The 23323-nt window shown below is 39.1% G+C and overlaps 1 protein-coding gene across 4 annotated transcripts in view; it reads right to left on the bottom strand.

Annotated features, from left to right (window-relative positions):
* The window catches only part of LOC122792993 (probable JmjC domain-containing histone demethylation protein 2C), a 1041568-nt gene that overhangs the window by 287590 nt on the left and 730655 nt on the right, over nt 1–23323 (bottom strand). For all 4 annotated transcript variants that reach the window (XM_044060615.1, XM_044060616.1, XM_044060618.1 and 1 more), the window contains one exon: nt 7780–7929. In XM_044060615.1, the coding sequence (XP_043916550.1) occupies nt 7780–7929 (150 nt within the window). The remainder of the gene's footprint in view (nt 1–7779; nt 7930–23323) is intronic.

The following is a 23323-nucleotide window of genomic DNA, read 5'->3' as shown; positions in this document are numbered from 1 at the left end:
CACACACAAGCATATAATCCGCATGACTAACACAGAGACGAGCACAAACAACCAAACACAGGCATGTATAAAATCCGCATGACTAACACACAGATGAGCACAAACAACCTCACACAAGCATGTATATAATCCGCATGACAAACACAGAGACGAGCACAGACAAACAACCATACACAAGCATGTATATAATCCGCATGACTAACAGAGACGAGCACAGACAAACAACCAAACACAAGCATATATATAATCCGCATGACTAACAGAGACGAGCACAGACAAACAACCATACACAAGCATGTATATAATCCGCATGACTAACAGAGACGAGCACAGACAGACAACCAAACACAAGCATGTATATAATCCGCATGACTAACACAGAGATGAGCACAGACAAACAACCACACATGAGCAAGTATATAATCCACATGACTAACATGCAGACGAGCACAAACAACCAATAATTTTTATTTGAGTCCAGTTTTTGATATTTATACTTTCTATATGGAAATTTAATTCCACAATCTGTCATACAAAAAAGCTGATTCACTCCCCCAGAGCCAAGCTACACAACAAATGAAATACTACAATGTGTTTCAGTGGGCATTCTGAGTCTGATATATTTCAACCAGTAAGCATATTTTAAATAAAAATCTTGATAATTTTACACAAATTTTTCAGCACAATGAGTCACATAGCCTCATAAACAAATGAAATAATGCAGTGTTGTTCAAAAAACTGATTTTGTAAATCATTGTGTGATTGTAGGCAAGTGCTGAAATCTTTCTTCAGTTCAATAGATGACAAATATCTATTGAAATGTGTTAGCACATCCAGAATGCATTTGGGGGGGGGGGCTTCCTACATATCCCCCCACACACAATGCTAAGTGTATACCTGATCACTTAGAACTCAAGTATCATAGATGCTATTTTTGTTTGAGTTAATGAAACATTACGGAGATCAGATTTGGGGGGTGGGGGTCAATAAGAATAATGTTACAGATCACCATAGGATGCGGGGGGTTTCTTTTCCAATATTTTCTTCTGTCAAGTAGATTACAGGAGTTAAAGCGCTAAACTACAGGATAAGGGTATTTTGAATATGTTATCAATCAAAAACTATGACAATGGACCTCGCAGTGTATATTCTAAAGCACTGTGTAATACTGCAATCCTCTCCGCGTATTATTGTGATGGGGAGTTGTGGTTGGACAGTGCATTTAAACTGGTAGACACACAGTCTCTTAATGAAAATAAAAGGATGATGCATATTCAGTAAGGCTACTTGCACGTGTTGCTTACCAACTATAAATACAGGAATACGACACCCAGAGAGTTTGATTCTTACACTCACTTGCATTGCATTACAGCAGTCTATGTAAAACCATCGCAGACCGCAATGGTCAGCAGATGCGTAGTCATATATCCAAGTCTTCTAGCTGCCTGCCATTTCTGAGCAGTCCGGATTAGTTTACAAATCAGATGATGAATATTAACATTTTCAGTGCATGTTAGCTTTTAATTAAGACCATTATTTTCAGCAGTTTTTAAATTTCTCACATGTAATGCTAACTTTTTAAAGTGCTCCTCGTAAACGCGGCTGTTGCATTTTCAAGCCCTGTTCATATCCTTCAGTTGCATTTAAAAAGTGCAGTTTAACTTTGCTGGGCAGAAGTCAAAAGCTTGCCTCAGTTTTGTACATGAAATATAGTAGCAAGAAAACCACGCTTAATTTTTGGAACAAAAAAGTTAGTGAGCTCTATGGTACAGAGGGATAAAGCCACAATTATAACCTAGTTGGCCAGTGTTCGATTACCAGCCTGGGTAATGGAGCTGATGGTCAGGGGAGACAGGAATGATGAAGTAAGAGCCTGCTCACTCCTCTTTTTCCTGGGGAGAGGAACAAGGGTGGAACCCCAGAAGAACCGACTCCATGTAAAATCCATGAGTGCGACTAGGGATCACTGGAGGTGCTTTGCCTTCGGGTGGTGGTGGGCAGGCGTTTTCAAGGAAAGTTTCTTATTAAAGATGGAGACATGGCCTTCATATACACTCATTGCATGAGAAATGCTTGGGACACAGTGGATGTGTACAGGACAGCTGATAGGGCATTAAGGTAAATGCTCCAATTCCCTGAAATAGCATTGCTTTTACTACCCAGTGGTTTCCAGTCCTTCAACTCTGAGATAATTGAATGGCCTGACTGAGTTGTAGGGTAGATCACTAGTTATCAGGGATTGACAGCCTAAAGTTCAACATAAAAAACTACAGATGCTATAAGCAGACATTACAATCTACTATGCTGAAATCCTGAGATCTGTGATGAAAACACCTGAAAGATTAACATTATAAGTATATACTGAAATTTGGGATCTGGGATCACAAGCAAAGCTAGGATGGGGCAAAGGACACTAGGTGTTTGGGGGCCAATCGGAAGATGTTGATTGGTCTGTACAGTATACATTGATGTATCGACATTTCTGAATGCTGGTATGGAGATACTGTTTTTGTGGTCAGAACTGAAGTGAAGCACTAGCTTTAATGCATCTTGAGTGGTATAATTGTAGCAAGCAGTATGCCACAGTTTTTCAAAGCAGATTACCATTTTTTCCCTACAAAAATTAAAGTTGAGGGATAACAGTTTGGAGAGTGGCACTAGACGCTAGCCAGCTACATCTCTGTCTAGGATAAAACTACTTCAATGTCATAAGTTATCGGCATACACTGCAATCTGCTGACCAAAAATACAGAGATAAAATGGCCTAAATAACAAAGGTATACAATGCAGTCTGCAAATTCAGACCCATAACACTGCTGCTTTCTTTAGCAAAGGAACAACTTTTATTTTCAAAATTTTTTCAGAGTAATTCATGAATACAACTCTGTTCATATATTCTATAAAAAAATGAATGTACTTTATTTATAAACCTACCACCCCCAGCAATATACACCACAAAATAAAATATCCATTGCTGAAAAGCATTTCTGTTGCTTAAAGATGTGTGTGCTTCCTCTGGTCTGTGCCCAACAGTGTAGTGATGCATGCACTCATGCGCTTCCTCTGGTCTGCGCACAAAAGTGCAGTGATGCATGTACTTGTGTGCTTCCTCTGGCCCTGTGCACAAAAGTGTAGTGATGTGTGGGCTTCCTCTGGCCCTGTGAACAACAGTGTAATGAGTGTGTGTGCTTCCTCTGGCCCTTTGCACAACACTGTAATGATGCATGTGCTTCCTCTGGCCTTGTGCACAAATGTGTAGTGATACATATCCTTCCTCTGGCCATGTGCACAACAGTGTACTGACGTGTGTGCTTCCTCTGGCCCTGTGCACAACAGTGTACTGATGTGTGCGCTTCCTCTGGCACTGTGCACAACACTGTAATGATGTGTGTGCTTGCTCTGGCCTTGTGCACAAATGTGTAGTGATGCATGTGCTTTCACTGTCCCTGTGCACAACAGTGTAGTGATGCATGTGCTTGCTCTGTCCCTGTGCACAACAGTGCAATGATGTGTGTGCTTGCTCTGGCACTGTGCACAACAATGTAGTGATGCTCATGTTTCCTCTGGCTCTGTGCACAACGGTGTAGTGATGCACGTGCTTTCTCTGGCCCTATGCACAACAGTGTAGTGATGCATGTGTTTGCTCTATCCTTGTGCACAACAGTGCAGTGATGTGTGTGCTTGCTCTGGCACTGTGCACAACAATGTAGTGATGCTCATGTTTCCTCTGGCTCTGTGCACAACAGTGTAGTGATGCGCGTGCTTTCTCTGGCCCTGTGCACAACAGTGTAGTGATGCATGTGCTTGCTCTGTCCCTATGCACAACAGTGCAGTGATGTGTGTGCTTGCTTGGGTACTGTGCACAGCAGTGTAGTGATGCTCATGTTTCCTCTGGCCCTGTGCACAACAGTGTAGTAATGCTTGTGCTTCCTCGGGCCTTCTGCACAACAGTATAATTAATGCATGTGATGCAATACCTTCTTATTCAAAGCCAGAAAAATATATTACAAAGAAACTCGAGTTCAGAATGTGGAAAAATATACATTTTTCTCAATAGTGGTAAACTATTTAAAATAAACAGTCTTTAAGGGCACATACATGCATTCAAAAGTAATAATTTATTGAAAATTACAAAGGCATACATATTATGGGAAATTTCTGAGATAATAAATCAAAGGCTACTACATTATATGGTCCAGGGCAAAAGTGATTTTTTTTTAACTTACAGATGTGTTGGCAGCATATAAAAGAATGACAGAAAGTTAACACCTGTAACTAACACACCAAGCGTACTGGTGAGAGGTACCTGTAACAAGATCATTCAGAGCCTTAAAGTAATACCACATCTGGCCAGAGTATCGGTCTGTACCAAGGACTGGCCTGTAACTATCTGCTTATGTACTCGTGACTAATAAAAATCAAAAGGCATATTTAAAAAATTACTGTCTGTAAAAACATGGAAAGAAAGCACTTAGAGTATATCTATTCTATGTGAATGGCGAGGTGACATCAAGAAATTAAAATATGATATGATTTCACATTATGGGAACAGACAGTAAACTGTGGGAAGAATAATGTCAATATGGCCACCACACCATTTCATTTTACGGAAGAATAAAACAGAATGCGACACAAATTACTGACATTCAAGCAGAGGAATCCTTATTTCTGTAAGCAATTTGCTACAGTGTATAAAAGCAAAAAGTTTTTTTTTTTAAATAGCAGATGAGTGGTGCAGGAGGGGAAGAACCTTCAATTTGTTTTTCTTCTTCAACTTAGGGGGCACACAGTTGGGGCAGACTAGAAGTGGCATGGAGAATAACATTTTCTTTTTTTGCTCTGCTTACTGCAAAGATTGAGATACAGTAAAAAGAAAAATGAAGCAATATAGCAACCCCACTTTTTGAGGTAGAAAAAAAAGAATATATTGTTAAGGATTAAGCCTCTGAAAAGTTAATGAGCGGCTTGGTATAGTCAGGAGTACAGGATATGAGTCCTTCTACTGCCATTTGACTACTGTGTGACTGAGCCAGTCAAAAATCCAAAAGTCTGACCAAGTAGATGATGCACTGGAAATGAACGACCATTTGATAGACGTATCCAAATCCAATTTTCTTAAATACAGACCAGAATGATAAGATTTTATTAGTTTGACTGAGCCACTACTTAACCAGACAGCACCCCATGGGAATTCTGACCACAGCTGTCCTTTAATTAAGAAAGTGTGTTTCATGTTTGACTCATCAGCAGGTGCTTGGTGGTATAGTCTTAATTTGGAAATGTTATTTTTTGATAGTGTGTGCTTTCATTGAGTCACAGGAAGTTAAGCCATTCATGATTATCTATGCCCATGGGCTAGAACAGCTTTGGTACACGCTTGTGTCTTAGGGCATCTACAAACATTCCCTGTCCATAATGACCACAGGTGACAAACCAGGGGTGAATTTGTGATTTCCCATGCATTGGTCCAAATTACATTTGAACAGGCTTAGGGGAGAGCTCTGTTTCACACAAATGGGGAGTCTGTTCCAGGGAAAGCATAATCTCTGAGACAGATACCTGTTCCTCCAACAGGTTTTGTTTACATCATAAATGAGATTTAGACACTTGATTGGGTAATTCTAGTGCCTTATGTTTTTGCGAATGTGTAACAGATCCATCAGGGCTGGATTGGAGAACGACTTGTATATTAAGCATAGATCGCTCTTCAGTAGTCTGTAGGAGATCGAGTACAGGGACAGGGCTTTGAGGCAGTCCACACTGGACATATTATTTACACCCAGTATTCTTTTAGTGAGAAACCTATGTGGCCATGCCAGCTGTTGCTAATGTTTGGTCAGGTACATGCCAAAGGGTGCAGTGTACTTGATTATTGGTCTAACAAGGGTGGAGCACAGTGGGACTATGATCTTCTTAAATCTGGATGCCATGCCCTTACTTTTAAGTTACTCCATATAGAAGTAGATCACCATGGACAGATGGTGATCTAAGTTCAGGTTACTATCAATCTGAATTTCTAAGGCCCTTATTACTAGATCTACTCTTAGGGAAGTGTTATCAATGTTATAAGTTGCAATGGATGATTGTTTTCCCTAAAGGTATAATTATGCATTTTTTTTGCATTGAGTTTCAGGCCATGGGTCTGGCACCAGTTATTTGTCTGTGTCAGTCCCTTTTATAGGATATTGGCATCTTTCGGGTATTCAATGATTCCACCCAGTTTGCAGTCAACAGCAAACTTCGGTCAGCCAAAGGCCCTCTACATTTGCCTTGACTTTAGAGAAGTATACTCCAAACAGGAGAGTTCCCAAGTAACAGGCCTCTTTGGCTTTGATATTTAAAATTTTATTCCTACTACATAGCTACATCTGAGGAATCATCCTTTATAGTTTTTAATTCTAAAAGTCAACGTCTAAAAAAAATGAGTGTCAGATCAGTTAAGCTCAGAAGATGATCCCGCACAATACTTTTTTTTTTTTTTTTTTATCACAGGTACTATGATGGTTGCTGCCTAAAGTATTTTTTCTCCTTAGGTTATTTGCCAATATTATTTACTAGCATTTCAGATGCCATTATTTAAAACCTACACTTTCTACAACTAGACTTTAAATGACAATGTCATTTAAGGATACTAAAACCATACATCAGAAGAACTATCAGCCTCTGAAGAATACCCCTTTATAGTATATCATCTGCTAATAAACTGAATGGCTTGCAAACCTCAGTTACAGTGTTACAATCTATAAATCCTGGCTGCTATCGCTTTAAACATGTAATAAAAACACACAGATGTGTTAAGTTAAGGTATCATGAGTAAAGTTAGCATGTTTGCTATGGGACATGGAACATGGCTATACAAGATATTGAATAGACAGATTCTATGTTAGTAAGGGAAACAAATTGTTAAGTACAAAGAAACTTTATTTATCACTGCAATAGAAGTGTGTGTGTGTGTGTGTGTGTGTGTGTGTGTGTGTGTGTGTGTGTGTGTGTGTGTGTGTGTATCTCTTCTAGTTGGGGACTGCAGTAACCCACTGAAAATGGTAAAGTTATGAAGAAAGGGCATTTATCCCATAGTAAACATTTGTTATAACAGGTGACATCAGCTAGAGGCTACCCGATACAATGGAACTGCAGGACTACATAATCAATTCATATATGTTTGTATCACATTAGCAAGAAAACTTTTGAGGGAACAGGGAGCCAAATACTCGGCTAATAGAAGGTTCCATTAGTTTATCCTAAACCAACACAGGTTCTGCTCATGCATAGGACAGAACCTTCCATGCACAGAGTTATGTGGAACCACAAAAAAGCTGCAGTGTGCAGCAGTGTCTACTGATTCTGAACCAGAGACATTATCTAAACTGTCCCTTGTAACCCTGTTAAATGACAAGTAATGGAACCGCATCATAGCCACTGTACAGATGGTGCTTACTTACCTACTCCAGGTAGTCATCATATTACACACAAGGTAATTAATAACAATACCTGCCAGCCCACCTAAACTTCTATATCAGGTACAGAGCACACATTAACTTTGCAGCAGTGATAAACAAAAGGTATCTGTAACAGTGCACTGCCTGCATCTGAGTCTGTGAAGATAATTTAACGTTGCAAAGGTGGAAGAAGAATGAAACTAGTAGTTAAAGGCAGTTTAAAAATGTCTAGGCAATCAGGGAAAACAATGAAGGTTTAGTAAATGAAAATAAGAAAAACTGGAGGAAAGAAAACATATCAAACCACAAATGAGACGGACAAAGAAAAGACCATTGTTACCCTCGATGTGTTGCTTTCTCTTTGAGCTGTAGCATTGCAGACACACCTGGAACCCACACTTGGAGCACATCCAATGCGTATTGAAGAATCCCGCACAGCAGAAATCACAAACGTCATTCCTGTACCCTGTCTTCTTCCACATTACAGCTCCTAAAATATTAAGGAAAGCTTTAAGTGTTGGAATGTTAATTCAGTAGATCACCTTAAGAGTTTTCTTGTGTGGTTCATACAATTAAAGCAACTTTATCTTCCTACCTTGCTCCAGCTGTTGCAAGAATTATTCACCAGGGTTGGCATAATGCTTAAGGTGTTTACCTCACAGATGCAAGGTACCGGGTTTGATTCTGACCTTGAGTTATTGGTTACATAGAAACACCTATACAAACAATCATTTACTATTACAAATCATTTGGCAAGGTTCGTCCTGTAATTTGTGCTTATCATCCCTAAACTAATTCATTTCCTGTTAACATGGGATATTCCAATAGTTAGCATATTTAACTGTATGGGTGAGAGATATTGTTTTCCACATATCAACCTCAAACTATAGGATACCCTTGTGTATTACACAGAAGTCTAGTGTGCTGCATGCATACTTTGAGAAGTGGCTGATGTATTTTAAAGGAAAGCTAGAGCTATATAAAAGCAAGTCCAGAAACCACAGCTTGTTTTCGAAGAAATGCTTTGTAAGAAAGACTCACCATGGGCCAAGAAAGTACAGTCGTGGCAGTAAAGTGTATATTTTGAGAGGGAAAACATTTCTTGAATTGTTTAAGTACCACTAATAAGATGTACAGAAAGGGGTCAATTATGGTAGAAACCATACAGTGTTTTGCAGCCATACTCAAAAGATGGATAAAGCACTTGCATATTTAGCTGTAGTAATCACAACATAGAAGCTAAGTAACAGAAGTGTGTTTGTGTGTATAGTGTGCTTGTGTTTGTGTGTGTGTGTGTGTGTGTGTGTGTGTGTGTGTGTGTGTGTGTGTGTGTGTGTGTGAAAATATAAGGAAAGCACTTTTGTAAAAGTCACCAGCAGCATAACCAAGATATACCAGGACCAGAAGAAGAGTATAGAGCAGGAACTTTATAGCAGTGCTAACAACACACAAAAAGATACTCCAGGTTATTAAGTCGAGTTTAAAGTACAAAATAGAACTACACATGTGACAGGCACTGGTGTGGCTTGGGAAGAAAAGAGGAAACACGTGTCTGTAACTTGTCAATATACTCCTTAATGTAAAGTCCTACATTTATTCTGGCAATTTTGTTTGCATCATTACACGACCAATAAGGCATGAAGTGTTTCTTTAAAATCATACACAAGCATTATGCATTTAGTGTACTATAATAATGTTTGATTATGCATTTAGTGTACTATAATAATGTTTGATTATGCATTTAGTGTACTATAATAATGTTTGATTATGCATTTAGTGTACTATAATAATGTTTGATTATGCATTTAGTGTACTATAATAATGTTTGGTCACACAAGCTTACAGAAAGAATAAGTTAACAGAAATCATATGACGATCAAACGAAACACTATCTTAGCAGTAAATTGGAGCATCCAAATCAGGCCAGGCGGTGGAAAATGCAGGCTTTGCTCTCTTGGACTTCTTCTTAGTGCAAGCAGGATGTCCAAGGCCAAAGGTTTTGCCATTCTGGTTTGTGCGAGGGACTTCAGACAATACGTCTCTAAGAAGGCATTTAATGCAGAAAGCCATAAAGGATTTTTGGAAGAAACGATTAATAGATTTTACAATTTCTGTAATTGTGTTCAGCCCCATAGAGAGAATAAATACTGGGAATAACAGTCTTAATAAGAGATTAACCAACCACAGTCAGTACACTGCCCTCTCTTAACTGACATTAACAAATCTTTTTGAAGGCAGACAAGAAAAAAGAAGTTTCATAAATGGGCGACTCATCTGAATAAGTCCAAGCAATACCAACAGCAGCAACAACACGGAAAGCAGACTAACAGGACCAACAATCCTGTGTGCGGACAGGCACAGCAAGATGACCCGAGGATCTTATTCTCCTATGTCTGCGGCCTGTGAGGTCATACACCAAATGTATGAGTGTATAGGTTTTGGCCTTGGAATGCTGGTCGGAGAGATAACCCATCAATACTGGAATATTGCAACAGGAAAGACATCTGTTTTTTTTTTTTTTTTTTTTTAATTATAATTCTTAATAACTTGACTTGTGCATATGGTCTGGGTTTTGGCTGAAAATATTAATTTCAAGTATATTAGTCAATTAACTTAAATGTCAGGATTCTCTCAGTTGCTACTGACTGCATCAAAACAGCGTTACAAGCTACACTCTACAGCTACAAACTGTATAACATGAAGAGGTATAAACATAGTTTATGATTTTTTCCCCATATCACAGACCCAATCAACATCCTTCCAGTCTGATAGTCACCTGTATAAAACTGAGTGCTCATATTGTATACTACGAACCATAATGTACCATGGGGGGGCAAGATTTTGCACTCTGTACATAGCGGAGTCAGATCTACCTGGTCCACTCCATACCATTGCCCAAGCAGTAGTAGTACAATGGCATGCAGTATGGTCTTTTGGGCTGCATTACGTTAATTTATACACAAAAGTAATCCAATCTGTTTTTAAGTTAAACTGTGGCAATGCAACAAACCAATGTCATCAGATTTGGTTTTGCTTCACTGAAGCTCTGTGGCAAGTATCGAATCCATACCACACCATAACATACCACTGCAGTCAGTCCAAAAAGGTCTATTTATACCAGTATGAATATGCAGCATTGGGATGACCTTCCTAGCACCCCAAACATACTACCCCAAACAGAAATCCATTCATGCCAATGACAACATTTATTCTCTGTACACGAAATTAAAAGCAGCATGTAAAGGCATTGTGCATATCAGTACCCTCAGCAGTATAAGTACAACCACAACAAGCTGAGGGTAACAGTGCTAGGATTAACTTGATTCTGCCCTGGTTTTGCATTCCAGGGTAAATGAAGCTTCTGATCATATTAACAGCCTTAGGCAATGGCCAACGAGGCTGACCCCTAGGGTGCAGCTTTCGCTCCTATTGTAGGGGTGCTTTTCGAGTATTTATTTATTTATTTTTATAGTAAATAAAAGCTATGTGTCTTTACTATAAAAAATAAATAAATGAAAAACTTCCATACAGCAGAAGTCTGGTGGACTTGGTCATTCGATTTGCTGACCTCCTGCCTACAACCTACCAACAAATTCAAACTGTGAGAGACCAGTGAGAAGAAAAAGTTTAACAATGACATGAGGTAAGTATTTATATATTAATTTATTTTTATTTCTAGAATATATAATCAGATCTTTCAGATGGCTGGGGATCGCAAGTCCTTAGCTGTTCCTAATTTTTTTGCAAAACATGCATGATTTTGCTTGCCCTGCTATCTGTCAGCATATCTGTCAACTGCTTTGATTTTTGGATCAAATTTTGGTCTGCTCCACATAAGATTTGTGGTTTTCTAACAAATCATTGATGATAGAAATCACTAAATAGTGAGTGACATTTAAGTTTCAGACTTCACGTCCTTCAGAAAAATGCATGCTAATGCCAACTTGTTATTTTAGCAAATTTCCACATTTATAAGAATAATACTTAAAATCTGTCCCTGATCTGGTCCCTTATCCCTCTGCCATTGTTTTACTTTGTCCACATTTATTATGGTAAGAGGTTACAAAATATGTATTTTTTTTTCTGGTAATCTATGGCACTGTGGATTACAGTCAGTTAAAATGTCAGACGTAGGAGTTTTGTGCTTCTTTTTCCTCACAAAATGTTTGTTGATGCAAAGCTTGTGTTCTACTAACTAAATTAATAATAAGGAGATAAAAATGCTGGCCTGACAGTGGGAGGAATATAGCCAGCAGCTGCTTTTTGTTCTCTGTTCTGAATATGCAGAATTTCTGTGATTTGTGTGAAGGAATTTGGAATACTTTAATTTGTGACTACCGTTTTCATAGAACAAAGCTGAAATACAATATACAGATGTCAGTTTTACCTATAACTGCTGGGTGGTGGTGGGTACTGTCGGTAAAAATTAACTGACTGACTGACATTTTTCTCAGTTTAAACAGTACTAATCTGGCTTTGCAGGATTAATGTGATTTGTGTGAATTAACTTGGAATACTTGTAATGTGTGATTACTCTTTGCCTGAAAGTTCACAGAGCTGAAATACAATACATGGCCATTATTTTTTATCACAGTCATCTGGAGTGATACAAAGTCAAAGTCAAAGTAAACCCTATTATAGGTAGGTAATAGGCTATCGGGCCAAGGGCCTAAGTAATCTTAGCCAACAAGATTCCCTGGCTTACGCCACCCAAGAAAGTTATTTTCCTGTGCCACTGTCGAGCAGAGACACAGAAGTGATCCTGGTGTGTATTTCCTATTTCCCATCCACTCATCAAGATTTTTCTTGAAGAGTGCTAATGAGGAACTTTGCTTGACATAGATTGGTAGCTTGTTCCAGAGTATGGGAAGTCTCTGGAACAGGAATCTATCCCTCCATCATGTCCTGTTTATTGTGGTGACAAGGTTTAAGTCCCTAGAGCATGTAGCTCAGAGGGATTGGGATTTCTTTAGGTGTAGCATGTCCAACAGTTCTGGGTTTGACATAGCTTTATATGTTAGGCAGAGATCACCTTGGAGTAGGCGATATACTACGGAGTAAAGTTGGAGGTTTTTTGAGACTGTCAGTGTAGTGTATCTGTTTGAGGCCAGTAATTCTCTTTGTGAGGTACTTCTGTGGCCTTTCCAGCTGCTGCAGATGTCTTGTGAGGTACATTTCAAAAGAGGCGTTGTACTCTATAATGGGTCTAATGAGTGTCAAGTAGAGGGGAACAATGACCCTTTTTTTCCTGAATGAGAACCCTTTTGTGATGAGGTGTACCACATAGAAGGACTTCCTGACTACTGTGGTGATGTGATTATCAAAGGAGAGACTACTGTCCACCTGGGTCCCAAGGTCTCATCACACATTTGGTGTTAAGTAGACTACTGTCTATGTGGTAGTTCATGGGTACAGAGTTTTTACCAAAGGGGATGACAATGTACTTTTTGGCATTGAGCTTGAGGCCATGGCTCTGACACCAGGCATCTGTCTCAGTGGGGCCCTTCTGTAGGATGGTCAGGTGGTTAGGGAAATTCATCCCTTTATGCACTGTAGTGCGATTTCGGAGTTGGAGTATACAGTTAGCAAGGGGTGCGTGGGCATAACATAGCCCCCCCACAAGGGAGCTGCAGGGTGGCTTGCTCCCTGCAAAAAGGGGAAATTCCTTACAGGAGTATGGGACTTCAATGCAAGTATGGCATGTTTGGTAATTGCCATAAAATGTCGAATTTGACATTTTTGGCAATTACTGATGATTTACGACACTCTGGACATCCAAAAATATACATTTTCGGTTTGTTTCGATATTTAGTTACAAATTTGTTTTTTTTTTCAAAATTCCAATAATAAACCATATATATATATATATATATATATATATATATATATATATATATATATATCGTTATAGATATATATATATATATATATATATATATATATATTACATATAAATACATAGAGATAGAGATGCATACAACATATATATAGCTAGATATACAGACACACACATATAGATACATATATATATATATATATATATATATATATATATATATATATAGATATATATATAGATATACATATGTTTTCCTTTGGCTCCAAATGTACAGACGTACAGTCAGCAAAACTTCAATAACTTCCTGGATTTCTTAAATAAGAATGGCCATGGTAACTTCCTTCCTTCATGACACTGACCAACAACAGAGATGATTCCCAGAACCAAAAAAATCAGGAAAGTGATTTACAAGTGAAAAACTATAAACCTATGCTATTTAAACTATAAAGGTTGCTCACCATTTTTAAAAACATTGAATATGACAATTTATACCTTTACAGTTGTCTGCATTATAAAATCGTTCCTCATGGTTTACGGTGTTATAATGTTTCCTAATCAAACCACTATAGTCTCTGCTCTTTACACTGATTTGGTCAAGATTTACAATGAGGCTGGATTACAGACTTTAAGTGTTCTTATTAATAATATTTCAAAACTTGATGGTCTTAGAAAAGAAAATTCTGACCTGCATTCTAGGATTTTGCAACACTCCGTTTTTTGCACAACACCAACATATTTTTTTTATGGAATTTTCCCAAGGATCAAAAGACATGTAGCAACTTTAGTCCACCGAAAAATGCAGAAACTACAAAGAGATCTAACCCACTACCAGAACCAGCTAGCCCACCCTTTAACGAACGATCAGTGGACTAAGTCTGGTCCCAGACCATTTACTCCTTATAGGCAACATGGAAAGAACATAATCAGAGCTGCTGCTGGCTGTTTACAACATGAAAATATCACTAGTGCGCCAACAATAAACAGCCCTTCAGTTCAGGCCAACTCCAATATTACAGAGGAACACATTTCCCTTAATGTTATGGCTGGTCCTTCAGATCTGACCCCCAACACTCATTTGGACAAACTGATGACAATTTTTTCCCCAAATCCAAATGGACACCATACGCAGACAGTTTACACTGAGGACTGAGGTATTATTGATAAGCTCACCAGCCTGGGCATAAACCCTTACGTCACAAGATGGATCGCAAACTGGCTCTCAGACAGATCCCATAAAGTAAGAGTAGCGGGGTCTATGTCCGAATCTAGACCAGTAACAAGTGGTGTGCCTCAGGGCTCTGTCCTGGGGCCCCTCCTGTTTGGCATATACTTCTCAGAAGTACAGACAAGCAGAGAAGGGCTGTGGCTGACTAAGTTTGCAGACGACTGCAAACTGGGTGGTATAACAGAGTCTCTGGCTAACATGGAGATCCTCCAGAAGGGCCTAAATGAGACTGATGCATGGTGTCAAAGCCATGGTCTCAAGCTAAATGCAAAAAAATGTGTAGTAATCCCCTTTGGAAAAAACAGAGTACCCGCAAACTACAACATAAGAGGTAATCCCCTGAAATCTGAAGAAGAAATAAGGGATCTAGGGACCAAAGTAGATAGTCAGCTTTCCTTTGATAACCATGCTGCCAAAGTGGTTAGAAAATCCTTCTATGTGACCCATCTGATCACAAAAGGGTTTGCATCAAGATCTAAGGATGTAATGGTGCCCCTCTACTCTTCCCTCATCAGTCCCATTATTGAGTACAATGCACCAATTGGAATGTACCTGGCTAGACATCTCCAGCAGCTGGAGAGACCACAGAGGTACCTAATCAAGAGGATTACTGGCCTCAAACAGTTGCCCTATGCAGCACGATTGAAAAAGCTAAGTCTGTTCTCTGTTGCATACCGCTTTCTCAGAGGCGATCTCTGTCTAATGTACAGAGCCATGTCCAACCCAGAATTGTTGAACATGCTCCATCTTAGCAAAACCAAATCTACTTGAGCTACATGCTCTAGGGATATAAATCTCAACACAACAATGAATAGAACATGCTGGAGGGATAGATTTCCTTTGCAGAGACTTCCCTTACTATGGAACAGGGTCCCGATCTACATAAGACAGAGCCCGTCACTATTACTCTTCAAGAGGAACCTTGATGGGTAACAGAAAGTTCACACCGGGGATCACACCAACAGCACTACTAGATAGGGGCCAAGGGTACTAGCTGCTAGTACAAGGGTTTAGGAAACTACTAAAGGGGTGGTGAATACCGCACAACATGGCTGGGCTAATATAAGGCCTTTGGGCAGATAGCCCAGTACCAACCTATGAACCTATTGGGGGGGGGGGGCAAATACAAAGTGTCAGAGGATGTGTAAACTTGACTCATGCATCAAAAGGCAGAGGACAAGTGAACACTGTACAGACACCAACAAACAGAGGATGAATGAGAGGCAGACCGAGAAGAAATAATCAACGGCCATAACTACCTTCAGATCAGGTTGAAATTTTTTTTTTTAATTTAACATTTGTTGACTGGGAAAGTCCGACTAGGTTCCACAGATCCTGTTTTCAGTAGAGGCCCAGGGAGAAATGATCCACTCATCATCTGTTTTTAATCTTACAAATGGAGCGATCCCCACTGAACATTAGCAAGTGCTCAATAAAGTGTTCACATTCATCCCAACACAAAGGGCTAACCTGCCCAACCTCCTCCTGGACATATGGCTCTATCTCAGAAAAATGAAACCCTAAAATTCTTTTAAAGGATGTAATAGATGTAAATGAAGAGCCCACTACTACACTTAGCTTTAAAAGAAAGAGCATGCATAACCCCACCCCTTATTAAACCATTGCAGGTTTTCCTTCCACACACACGTTTAATCATGAAAGCAAGTTTAAATGATTTAATCTTACACACAAAGAAAAGGCAGCCTTGTGAGATATTGAAAATGATGAGTCTCCCCATTATGAGAGCAGGTAAGGGCACAGGCATAGTCTTAATGGAACAAGCTCACTACATCTGTGAACCTGAAGTGACCCTCGTTAACAATCAATATTACAAGGTTGTGCAACATACAATTGTAACACATAACGTTGCTACCACACAGACTGTTGAAACAATTAGAACGTGACAACCTTTTTACTTCTGACAACCTTTTTACTTTGGAAGAGTTTCAGTACATGTCAGTTCCATTTCCATGCTTTGGAAAATTTTTGGCATCTCAAAAATGTACAAAGATGCATCGAATCCACCTTTTAGACACATTGTGTCTAGCAAAAGAAATAAAACTTGAGAAAATTTCTGAATTTATTGTGTCTCTTCTAAACCTGGTGGCCCAAACCGGACCATTTTCCCCAAGAGACTCCTGGGCTTTCCTTAATGACTTCTTCCTTCATCAACTCACTGAAGCAGACCAACTACTTGTTACACTGGACATACAGTCCACATAAAGATGGTCTGGAATACTTGAAAACATTCCTTACTCAACATTTTGCTTTTTCTGACACCAAGATAGAGACTATCTGTAACCTTATTCACACTGTACTCCACGATAACTTTCCATTTCAGCAATGTTATATATCAGCAAGTCAAAGGAGTGTCTAAGGGGTCTAAAATGGCCCCTGCTTTCGCTAATTTTGTGTTAAGTCCATGAGAGGTACACAGACATTTTTTTCAGTTTGGTAGGGGACACAGCAAGAACTTTACTCTTTCATCCACTCCCTCTTCAACAGCATTCCTTTTCTTAATTTCACCATTTCAGGCTGTGGTACGAAGGTTCAGTTCCTAGACATGGAAATCTCTTTCAACACTAATTCCTTTAGCTGGAAATCCAATATTTTCCGTAAAAAAAAAAAAAAAAACATACAGAAATAATTTCCTTGACTAACAGCCAGCATCCCCTTTACATGAAAATGAACATTGCCAGGGAACAATTCATCAATTAACGCATATTGAAAGTGATGCCGAAACTTTAAGGAAGGAAGCTTTCTAAGCAGCCTATTTGTTAACAGGAATTACCCTAAGCAACTTATTTAACAACTTTTCACTGAAGTAAGCAAATCACGGACCTTTAAGTTTCAGCCAATTCTAAAAAAATTAGTTTGTACTGAAATCCAGTCAGAACTCTGGCTTGGACACTACCCACACTACACCCAATCAGACCATTACTGTGGACTGAACCTCTAGCTTCCCCCTTCCTATCAGCTTGGATCTAATACCCATTTGGAACATTATTTCTAAAAACTGGGATATTTGTCAGAAGCAACAAGGAAATCACAGCTATTTTAGGTGATTTTCCAACCTTCTCACACAAGAAAACCAAGCATTTGCTTGCATCTTTTGAATGTACAGACTTTCCTTTTTTACTTAAAGCCACTGCTGGCATTAATAAATCACCAGGCATGTTTTCCTGTGTTGCATGTAATTTTTTCTACACGGGCTCATTTCATTTATTCAAACACTGCAAAATCAAGATTAACTTTAGCAGATTTTTTGACTGCCATAGTACAAATGTTGTATATGCTGGAATGTGCAACATGTGTAACAGCTTTTATGTAAGCAAGACTAGTAAGAGACTTTCTAGCCACATTAAGGAACAATGTGCAGCAATTAGGAATAAATACTTAAAAAATGCTTTAAGTAAACACAATTTGCTTTGCTACAATTTCTAGAAGTTTAAGTTTTCTTTTGATTGAACAGGTTTGATACCTTTTTTGGTGATGTTGACACATTACTGGAGGTACGAGAACTGAAGTGGCAGCTTCATCTTAATGCAGACTCATTCCCAGGTTTAAATGATTCTCTTAATATTAAATGTGAATTGCACTGGCACAGGTCACCCCTGGGTTGCCTCCTTATGCTTAGTTACTGTTTACTGTATTTTTACAATGTAAGAACACTAGAGGCTAACCTGCTTTATTACTTGTTTACTGCCCTTTCACAATAGCTTGCTGACTACATTTACTTTTAAATTCAGCCTTTTCCTTGTTTTTACTGAGTGGTGTATTTTACTGTATTACTGTTTGACTCTATTTAGTTACACACAGTTGTTTTACTTACTCTGGAGAAATTCTTCACACCAATAAAGAATAAAAGTGCTCTCAACACCAGATTGGCTCATTTTGTTCTACCAGGGTGAATTAAGTTTATATATATATATATATATATATATATATATAGAGAGAGAGAGAGAGAGATATTAAACATTCAGAGAACTTAAATAAACCACCAGGCATGTTCTCATGTGGATCATGTGTTGCATGCAACTTCATATACATAGGATCTGAATTTTATTTTAAACACTGTAATGTCAAGATTACTTTTCGTAGATTCTTTATATGTCACAGAACCAGTGCTGTTTATGCAGGTATTTGCGGTACATGTGATAGCTTCTACATTGGAAAGACTAGCAGGAAAATGTCTAGCCACATTAAAGAACATCAATTCATAAAAAGGACTTAAAAATGCTACTGGTAAACAGTTTTTCATTCAGACCACAGAAAGTGTAACTGAACAAAATTAAGTTACTCCAGGCTCTATGCGCAAACATTTAACATATACAACAATTCACATCACTACATTTAGACATTCCTACTACATAATATTTACTGTTTTACATATCAACAGACCTTACTAATCTAAAGAGACATGGTATTTATTTCACAAAATTCCACAGCTGCTACTAATTGCACAGGATTCTGTTGGCACTAATCTAAGGAAACACAATATTTATTGCAGAAAAATTTCACAGCTATTACTTATTGCACAGGATGCTGTTTTAGCATCAGCAGATATTGCACAAAAATAACATTATACTCTGTTAGATTAACTGCACAGTGTATTTAAGACCCTTTAAAGTTATTTCACAGAAATATACTTCTCACATCATATTACCTACCGTCCCTGATGTCAAGTGAGATGTGAGTTGCTATTGGAGTTCGGTAGCCTGATGACCAGGGGATAGAAGCTTCTGCTAAGTCTGGGCGTTTTGCAACTTATGCTATGATAATGAATCCTAGATGTTAGGTGCAGGAACAGTCCATATGTAGGGTGTGTGCAATCCGTGACTATTTGCCTGGCTCTGTTGAGACGACAAGACTGATGCAAGTCTTGAATAGATGGTAGAGTGATCCTGGTAATATTTATTCTGCTGCTTTCACCACTCTTTGGTGGGACTTGGGGTCTGTAGTGGAGCAGTTACCATACTGAGCTGTAAAACTGTTTGCCAGGATGCTCTCAATTGTGCCCCTGTAGAAAGTCATGAGAACAGGAGCTGGGACACTTGCTCTTCGCAACCTTCGCAGAAAGTGTAGGCATTGCTCTGCTTTCTTAACAATGGCATTTGTGTTCACAGACTAAGACAAGTCTTACGAGATATGCACCCCAAGAAACTTGGTGCTTTTTACCCTCTCCACTGTTTCCTCATGGATAGTGAGTGGGGAATGTCTCTTCTGGTTTCTTCTGAAATCCATGACTACCTCCTTGGTCTTACCACACCAAGTTATTAGTTGTCTCACATCCTCTCTACAGGCTGTCTCCTCCTTACTGCTAATGAGACCCGCAGCTATGGTATCATCTGGAAACTTGATTATATGATTAGAGCTGTACTTGGCAGTGCAGTTTTACATTAGCAGAGTGACTATCAGAGGGCTCTGCTCTAGCATGGGAGCTTTTCCGGTGTTTATTTTCTGTAGGTAGACCAGGATGGGGGCACTAGGTGGTGTGCTGAGGGGCGCCATGGAGCCCTTTTGCCTAGGGCACCAGCTGACCTAAGGCCACTCATGGAGGGATGTATACAGCTGTAATGCTTACACCATTAAATTCCCTTGACAAGTAGAAGGGTCTGCACTTCAGTGACATAAACTATGTTTTCAGAGCAGTGGGTGGAGATAATCTGGCAGTTAGTACACCATCTGTTGTTTACATAGATACACATCCCTACCCCATGTGACTTCCAACTGAGAGACTGTATCCTGTCTCTCTGAATAATAAGAGCCCTTCCAGATATAATGCACTGTCATTTATATTAGAGTTTAGCCAAGTTTCAGTGAAATTAAGAACACAACAGTCTCTCGCCTTATTTTCAGTAGTTAGCTCCAGTCTTAAGTAGTCCACTTGCTTATCTAATGAACGAACATTTGCTAGTAGTATGGATGGAAGTGCAGGCCTGTACGGGTCGGCATTCAGTCTGGCAGTGATTCCAGTTCAAGACCCTCTCTTTCTTGTTGTTTCACATCTCGTTTCCTTTTTCTATTGTGACTGATGGGTGTCATTACTGCTTGTGCAAGTCACTTTGAACCATGACTTAGTTACAATTCCCAGTTTTTGTAGCTCATGGAGTGTTGAGGGTCCCACAAGCCCTGTAGACATCACATCATCAAACCATCTGCACTGCGTGCTTGATTGTTGAATTTCCAGAAGTTTCTCACTACTATAAGTTAGATTACAGTCTCTTTTTGTCCCTGATTTAGTATTTTCCTTAAAAATTGACATATTAGTAGACAAATAACGCACATTTTCCTGCCAAGCCGGAGCAGCCGTTACCTCACAGAGCTCCACCTTTTTTAACTGTATCTCTAATTCTGTAATTTCTGAGTATTTGCAACGTTGGAGTGGGAATTGTAGCTGTCTCTTAAAAGTAATTGTTTAAACAGTCACTTTCTTGCTTTCCAGACTAGTGTGCATTTATATGAAGTAAGATGGACTGGGCAAAGTAAAAATCCTGGGGCTGTCTGTATGGGAGAAGACTTACTGCCTGCTGTTGCTTGCTCATTTTTCTGTTTTTGCATGACTAATATGAAATGTGTGAATCAACTTGGAAAACTTTAATGACTGGCAAATGTTTGTGTGGAGCAAAGATGAATTACATTACACATCCCCTTCTGACAGATGTCTAAAGTGCAACACAGATGTGTCTATAACTGCCTTGTGGAGTCTCTCAGGATGAAAGTAACTGACCTCCTTGTGATCTGCTCATTTTAAAGCATCTTTCAAAAAATAAGGCATAAAATACAACAGAGAACATCTAGACCTTCTGGGGACATGGTGGCCCCTATACTCCATGCCTGTATAAGTGGATTAAAACACAGGCTTAGTAGCAACCTCTGTCTAGGAAGAAAAAAGTATTCTTGATGGTGTGGATAGGCCAGAATGGAGTTGGCCAGGGAGTCACGTATGGAGGGGGGTGGTATTGGGCAGCATGGGAGTGGTGCATTGGATCTGTTCACCAATGGTGCAAGCTCAATTAAGGTTGGCCCTGAACTGAACCAGTTACCATAGCACCTCACATTGAATCAGACTTAAGCAACTGTTTCTGCATGTGGCCTGACAAGTAGTAAACAAATGTTGCTAACAAAATAATACAGCACGGTTGCTATGGTAGTGTACCGTTTCTGGTTATTATAAGAGAATTACTAAGCAGTTCCTTTTTACAGAATATTGTGTGTCGTTATCAAATTTACCATCAAAATTTTCCAAATGTACAACATGGTCATAATATAAAGGTTAAGTGGTATTTGGTATAATTTATTTATTTTTGCTATATATATATATATATATATATATATATATATATATATATATATATATATATCATAATGCTAACTGTTTTAGTCTTCCAACTTAAAGTTTTTTAGTTTTTCTCTGTATCACAGAACGTTTCTCACAGGAACTCCATCGCAAAGGGGCTTGCAGCCCATTTGTACTATCCTGGTTAACAAACATAAAATAAAATAATACAAATAAATAAATAAAAAAAGAAGTTATGTCTTACCATAACGTTCCATCTGTGTTGTTGATCTTCATTCATTCATTACTGATGGGTTATCGGTTCCATCCAAGGAAACGAGCCGGCCAATATCAAGCTCGCGTCAGCCAATAACTCTCGAACCAAGGTAATACCCAGAATGCTCTACTCTCTGTTACCTCAGATCGAGTTTGCAAGTTGATAGATAAAAGCAGAGGCTACCTCTGGTCATAACAGACCTACCAGAAAGGAGTACATGAGATCAACCAAGAACCTCTGGATGGGGGACGGAGGGTGGGGAGTAATGAATGAATGAAGATCAACAACACAGATGGAACATTATGGCAAGACATAACTTCTTTATCTGATGTTGTTAATCTTTGTTCATTCCTTACTGATGGGATAGAGTCCCCAGCTACCTGTATTCCTGGGTGGCCCTCATGGTAGGACATTCCTGAGCACCATGAAACCAAAGGAAGCTCTACCTCTGGAGGCCAAGTCCAATTTGTAATGAAGAATAAATATATGAGGTTTAGCCCAAGTTGCAGCTGAGCAAATATCATTGACAGACACCTTAGCATGGAAGGCTGCTGAAGCTGCCATAGATCTTGTAGAATGTGCTTTGACTCTGAGGCAAGGTGATATTGTTTTTGTTGTACATAAAGGTGATACAGTTTCTCAACCCTGAAGCCAATTTAACTTTTGATACAGGAACAAGGTCCAGAAAAAGCCAGAAACTGTTGGTCTGATTTACGGGAAGATTTTGTTCTGTCCAGATAAAATTGTATTTGTCTACGAACATCCAAGGAGTGCAGCCAATACTCTCCCTTGTTAGACTGGTTAGGAAAGAAAACTGGGAGATCAACAGACTGGTTGATAGATCGCTCTGACACCACTTTTGGTGAAAAGGTAGAATTGGTTCTCAGTGATATCCTTATCCTTATGGAAGATAAGATAAGGAGGTTTGATGCAATCGTCTGGCCGATGTGATTGCAATCAGAAACAAAGTTTTCCAAGAGAGATATTTTACATCACAAGAGGACGCAGGTTCAAAGGGTGGAGCTGCTAAAGCTTGCAGAAACAAAGCCAACTCCCAAGGTTGTACCGGTTCTCTGAAGGGAGGTTTTAGGTGGATAACCCCTTTCAAAAAGGTCTTACAGAGTCTGTGTGACATAAGTGAAGAATCCTGAAAACCAATATGAAAATTCGAGATGGCAGCTAAATGTACACGGATAGTAGAGGCAGACACCCCAGAGTGGCAAAGATGTGACAAGTTATCTAATACCATGGAGACTGGGGCTGA

Source organism: Protopterus annectens, chromosome 2.part0 (genome assembly GCF_019279795.1).
Source record: "Protopterus annectens isolate FY-2018-M chromosome 2.part0, PAN1.0, whole genome shotgun sequence".
NCBI classification, from domain to species: domain Eukaryota; kingdom Metazoa; phylum Chordata; order Ceratodontiformes; family Protopteridae; genus Protopterus; species Protopterus annectens.
This window is presented reverse-complemented; position numbering and strand designations above follow the sequence as displayed.